The sequence below is a fragment of the Vairimorpha ceranae genome, assembly GCF_000988165.1.
Source record: "Vairimorpha ceranae strain PA08 1199 chromosome Unknown NODE_151, whole genome shotgun sequence".
NCBI classification, from domain to species: Eukaryota; Fungi; Microsporidia; family Nosematidae; genus Vairimorpha; species Vairimorpha ceranae.
In genome coordinates, this window is record NW_020169446.1 from 1 (window position 1) to 6,364 (window position 6,364).

At 24.9% G+C, this 6,364-nt stretch overlaps 3 protein-coding genes across 3 annotated transcripts; 1 reads left to right on the forward strand and 2 right to left on the reverse strand.

Annotated features, from left to right (window-relative positions):
* Positions 1-1,144: 1,144 nt before the first annotated feature.
* AAJ76_1510001145 (hypothetical protein) lies at positions 1,145-1,267 on the forward strand (the record flags this gene model as incomplete). The annotated part of the gene is made up of 1 exon (XM_024474115.1): positions 1,145-1,267. The coding sequence occupies one exon, from the start codon at positions 1,145-1,147 to the stop codon at positions 1,265-1,267; it is 123 nt and encodes a 40-aa protein (XP_024329726.1).
* A 1,065-nt stretch (positions 1,268-2,332) lies between these two features.
* Positions 2,333-2,467, reverse strand: AAJ76_1510002467 (hypothetical protein; the record flags this gene model as incomplete). Its single annotated transcript, XM_024474116.1, has 1 exon — positions 2,333-2,467. One exon carries the CDS (start codon positions 2,465-2,467, stop codon positions 2,333-2,335), a length of 135 nt encoding a protein of 44 aa, XP_024329727.1.
* Positions 2,468-5,296: 2,829 nt separating this feature from the next.
* AAJ76_1510006055 (hypothetical protein) lies at positions 5,297-6,055 on the reverse strand (the record flags this gene model as incomplete). The annotated part of the gene is made up of 1 exon (XM_024474117.1): positions 5,297-6,055. The coding sequence occupies one exon, from the start codon at positions 6,053-6,055 to the stop codon at positions 5,297-5,299; it is 759 nt and encodes a 252-aa protein (XP_024329728.1).
* Between the last annotated feature and the right edge of the window lie 309 nt (positions 6,056-6,364).

Below are 6,364 nucleotides of genomic sequence, written 5' to 3' on the forward strand. Positions count from 1 at the left end.
GTATAATAAATAAAAGAAAAACAGGTATAAAAATATAGCAATACATAAAAAGAAAGTCCACAAAAAAGCTCCATAATATGCCACGAGTGCAAAAAACTCCACTATGTTCATTCCTCTATCTTCAACATCTTTTGTAATAATAAATGGTAGTAACAGACACAATAAAGATAGACAATTCATTAAGGGTTAATACAAAAATAATTAATTTATAAATAAAATTTAAAGAATTTTTTGAATAAGTTATTAGTTAATATTTTTCGGATTTATACAGTCAATTGAAATGTAGACAATGATTTAATGAATGTTCAATATCTTAATATAATTAAAATACAAAGAATTTGAGTGAGATTTAATATGCACTTTTAAACATATTAAAATAGCTTATCATTAATTATAACTTTTTTATATAAAAGTTCATTTAAAATTTATTAAATGTTAAGTGTTAATTAGAAACGCGTCAAATTTAAATAAATTTTAAATGAACTTGTCTTGCTCTGAAGGGAAAACACTATAAACTTGCAATATTTTTTAATAAAACTAGTAATTATATAAGGATGTCTAAAGTCCGATAGCTTTCCAATACTCTTCTTAATTTCTTCACGCATCATTTTAAAATTTTTTTTCTTTAAATAGTAATTCCTAAAACATTGCTTTATTCCAAAACGCTGTTTCAGACCATCAGTTTTGTTTTGAAAATCCCAAAGCAATTATTTGTCATGTTTGTGGCATGATAGAACTTTATACAAAATATATTATAATAAAGAAAAACGAATTTATTATGTTTAAATTAAAATGTTTTTGCCGGAAATCGCTTGCAGTGAATTATTCTTTGAGTAGTACTTGACAAAACTACCAAAATTAAAAGGTTTTTTATTTAATTGTTTATTCTAATCCATCTTTTAATAACTTTTTATCTATTTATAGCTTTTATTTTAGATAAATCTAAAACAAATAGACACAAACCAATTATTTTTTAAGATTCATGTTTCATCAGTTTCATATTTGTAACATGGTTTCTAACGTCACCAATTAATACAAAGAAACATGTTATGGTTATCCATAACAGTTTTTATCATTAGATCTTCTAGGAAATTATTTTTTACAATAACAAAAAAATTTTTTATTTTTAGATTTAATTAATCTTATGCCAAATTTTTTCACTTTTTTAACCCTTAGTATGAAAAAAAACTTACCTTTAAACATCATTCAAAGCAAAAAAAGTAAAAAAATGGCCCTTATAAATTATTTTTTAATTTTAAACACATAACATTGATAATCTTGTTTTGAGATAAAATAAGAGAGGATGTAAATCGTATTGCTGTGTCAAAGGAAGTGATGCGGCTTTCTAGAAATGGGAGGTATATAGACCTGTTTTTATAAAAAGCTTTTATAGAAAATACAGTTTGTCTAAAAAACGCGTATTGAATAGCTGCATATTTTATTCGTTTTTATGATTTATAAGAGTAATTTCATAAATTAAACCGTAAATAAAGATTTTTATTTATTTACCTTTAATTTTTTAAATATTAAATAGCTATAAATGCCTATTTTTGATTAATTTTGTCTAAAAAAACACATGTTTTATTTTTTTCGCTAAAATTGAAATAAATTCCATCCAATTTTCTTTTAAACAAACTTTTGCTATGCTTTCAATGAAGCAATTGTCTGAAATCGAGGTTGGGCAAATTTTGAACCTTTTACAAAATGAGTTTTTTCAAAAGAAAGTTGTATCCTAATTTAATGTCACTTAGTTCACTATAAAAAGGAATCAGAAAAAAATATAAACTGAAAGGCATATTGAAACACTCGAGAGGCAATGGAAGGCCTAAACAATGCTTTGGTGTTATTAAAAATGGGATAATGAAAAAAGTTAACAAAAATCCAAAAATTTTACTTTGAAAGCTTAGTATAGAAATGAAAACTGTAAATAATATTAGTGTTAAGCAGGATACAATAAGGTACTGTATTTATGAGAGTAGTATCTATGCATATGCACCTATAAAGAAGCCTCTATTGCAAAAAATGGTATTTTAAGTAGGAGTGATGGTGCATTTAAGTGGCTAGCACTCAAAAAAGAATATAGAAAGAGAATAATTTTCAGTGATAGAGTAAGTTTATTCTATTCTGATGGTAAGATTTTAGTTTGGAAAAAACCAAATATAGGACTTTTATAAAAAAATTTTGGTCTAACAATTAAGCACGGCGGGGTCTATATTGGTATGGATCTGTTTTTCATACTATGGAGTAGGAAAACTAATATTCATTGAAGGAAAAATGAATGCAATTAAATACATGTGCATTCTTATTGATAACTAAGACGCTTATGCAGAAACTATAGGCCTTTCAGAGTACATTTTCCGGCAGGACAGCGATCCAAACCATATTGCAAACATAACAAAGCAGTTGTTTGCAGCAAAGGGTGTCGAATAAATACCATGATTTTCTCAATCTCCCGATTAATCTTCATAGAGAATCTATGGGGCTCGCTAAGGCCAAAAAATCAAATTTAAAACCTAAAAATTTAAATGAATTAAAGACTGTAGTACAAGCTGGATGGAACAGTATTAGTCTAGAAACGTGCCAAAAATACTCAAAAAGTTTTTCAAAGTGAGCATTGAATGTTTTAAAAGTTAAAGGAGTGCATACTAAGTATTGAATAAAAATATGAGTTTTTTTAAGACATTTTTAATTTAAAATTGGTATTTGTAGCTATTTAATTTTTTAAAAATCAAATATAAATTAATGAAAAATCTTAAAATAAAATTATGTTTACCAAAACTCTTCTTTTATTTCTTGTAATCTAAAATAAATACATTAATTGAGCATGCATTTTTTTTGAACAAACTGTATATTTAATTTAAAATTTTCTTTAAATACCTTTAACACTGATAAAAGGAATTTATTTGTTCTAAAAAACCAATACTTATATTGTGATTATAAGATCAATTTATTAACTACCGTCGTTAATTTTTTTGTGGGGCATGACACGTATCTTTAAATTTTTTTGATTCCTAATTTGAAAGATTTTACATGTCATAAACGTCATAAAGAGGATAAAAAAGCTTTTTGTGTTTTTTTAAAAGTGGAGATATAAAAATAGAGCATTATGTACATCATAACCCACGAGAGGTCATACCAAATAAATTAGCAACATTTTTAAAAAGCATGAATGCCTAAGTTAACATGTTTAGACGAAAAAAATATTATATCGCTAATATCAATTATTATATTCCAATTGAATTTACAGTTACAAAAAAAGACAAGAAATTTTGTACTTTGATTCTGAAGTGAGAAATAAGAACAAGATATAAGTTTTTGTAAAAACTAAAAGTTTAGATTATTTTGTAAATTGCTAAACTTTATTTGTGGCAAAATATGTAAATTTTTACCTTCTAATTTAAAATACTTTTTTTTGCAATGTAATGGTCGATGTGGTATAATACCATGTTTTGTTTAATCTTTGATTTATTTACTTTTATATTTTTAGTTGATTTATTATTCAATTTATATTTGTCTACACTTAATTATTACTTTAATAAATGAATAAATTAACTGTTAAATTAAAATTTGACTATAAAAAAACTTTTAAACCCTTAAGAAAAAAAGAAATAGACGCAGACAAACTTGATCAGCACTATAGATAACAAACAAAACAACAAGGTGTCAGCCCAAGAGGCTTATATAAATAACTTGTTAGAACTATACTTTAGGCAGGGTTCGCTACCCTACAAATACGCCAGTCGACATCACAACTAATCATTAATATATTATTTCATGATGACTGGCTTCTGTTAACCGCCTATAAATAGAATTTTAGACACAACAATGCTTATGTGCTTTCCTTTTCTTTAATTGTTATTACATTTTTTTTTTCAAGCCTCCATGTTAAAAAATCTAAATTATTCTCTTTATATTTATAAAAAAGCTATAATGACAAAATGTTTACAAAAAGTATTAAATACAGATTTAAAGAAACACGCAAAATATCGTTTGTATATTAAAAAAACATTACAAATCTGTCATTACTTCATAAAAATAAACTAAAACTTACAAAATTTTCTATGATAAAGGGAATAATTACACAAAGAATATACAAATGTTTGTTGTGTTAAGAAGTCGAAATACTCATAGAAATTAAATTGTTACAGTATTAGGTGGCTATGGAAATGGCAGGAGAATACGAACGTAAGCGATATATCTTTGAAAAAAGTTTTTATGAGTTGAAAGTTTTTTCATAAAAACAGTGAAGTGAAAAGGGGAAGAAAAAATATTGTTGAGAAACTTAATGAGAAAATTTATATAAATAAAGAAGCAAATTATGCGGAAGAATAAGCATATCAAGACAAGTTAAATATAACATTATGGAAAAAGTACAAGAAACTATTAATAATACTTTGAAGAACAAATGAAGTAAAATAAGGTTATGCCACGAGATGCTATAATCGTGGTAAACAGGACAGTACAGTAGAAATTGTTTTACAAGAATGCAATATGAAGAGGAAAATGGATCAAAAAGAATTTCTAAAAATAAAGATAATTTATATTATTTATGTTTTAACAATCCAATCGGTGACACTTAAGAAGTCTTTTGAGAGTATCTCGTTGGAGTACCGAAGAAGAGGTGACATAAATGTACCAGAGAATGGAAGAGAGTCGAATCTACCACCAAATTTGTTCAGTGGTGTCACCAGAGCAATAAGTCAAATATAAAAGAAAATACTAACCTTCAAATAAATAATTCATTAATTTATGTTTTAACAAAGGGCAAAGTTTGTCGGAGGAAGTAAAAAAGTATTTTTTGAAAATAAAAATTAAAGAATAGCAGTAAATACGAAAAAAGTAGACTTTTTAATACAGTTATGATTAAGACTAAATGTAATAAAGGTTCGTATTTAGTGAAGTTTGATGGCGCGTAAAGACTTGTAAACTAAAAATCATTATCTAAAGAAGTTGAATGATTGATGGGCTATCGCCCTAGTGGCGAATATGATATATTTGTGTGTTTATTAGTGTTCTTGTGATAAACTAAAATATTTTATAAATTTTTGCTATAATGTTCATTTATTTTTTAGCTTAAGATTTATACATAAATTTTAGCACAATATCTTGGAATTAATACTGCATAATTAATATATTACACACTTAAATTATATTGCACTAAAAATTATTTATTATATATTTAAAAATTATGAATAAAAAATTTATTCTTTAAATTACCTGTACATTTAACAACGATTTAATTAATAATATCAGTTAAAATATTTACAAATGGTATTATATTAGAAAATTGTAATGCTTATCTCGCCATTGGTTCAATTAATCGATCTGCAATTTCAAAACACTTAATTAGTATTACTTCTAAAAATGAATATCTAGTATTTTTTGATGTCATACCAAATATTGTTTTCAATGCTTTCCATTCGTCATCTTTCAATTCCAAATTCTTAATTAATTCTGCACTAACGTAAACAAAGAAATGATAATAATTTTTATGTAATATGGCTTGGTCTTTAGTTAAAAGATAGTATTCATATTTTTTTTTACAACGTTCAAATTTATAAATAAAATCCAAATTCTTCTCAGCATTACGTTCAATACAATTATCACATCTGTAACATTTATTCCTAAAATCAAACAGACGTGATTTTTCAAAAATAAGTTTTTGTTCAGAATGGTCTGTAAATAAACGATTTTTAAGTTTCTCAAGCAGTTTAAACATACCTGAACACCTTTTAATATATTTTTCTTCTTTAAGTGGATTCCTTTCAATGTATCCCGAATAATATTCTAAAGAATATTCTATCCATATTCTCTCTTCTACATGAGTCATTAAATCTAAAACTTTAAGCATTGTAGAAAAAAAAACTCTTTTTAATCCTCTTTCTTCAACGCATTTAAAATATAGTGCTTCGATATTTTCTACGTTATCTACGTTTGAAGGATTATAATTGATGTTTCTGGTTGGCTCACTAATTTCCATAGTTTCAGTTGCTAATTTAAACCTAAAAAATAGCATTAAGATAACTGTATTACAAAATACTATTTTAAATTTCATGTGGGGGATACTTAAAACTTTTTTATTTATAGTAAAAAATTAATAACAATTTCTCATTAATCTTGGAAGAAACTAGTAAAGAAGGCTGCTTTACAAATAAATAATAAAAACAATTTCTAAAATAAGTGTTTCTGATAAATAAATTTATAAAAATTATTCTTTAGTCAAAAAATTTACTTTAAGTTTAAAATTCTGCAAATTTATTTTTTAAATTTATTTAATTAAAGTAGAAATTTTTTAAAATTAATTAAAAATCTCAAAAGCCTCAAAAAAGCTATCAGAATGATATCTTAACATTTATTTATTTTT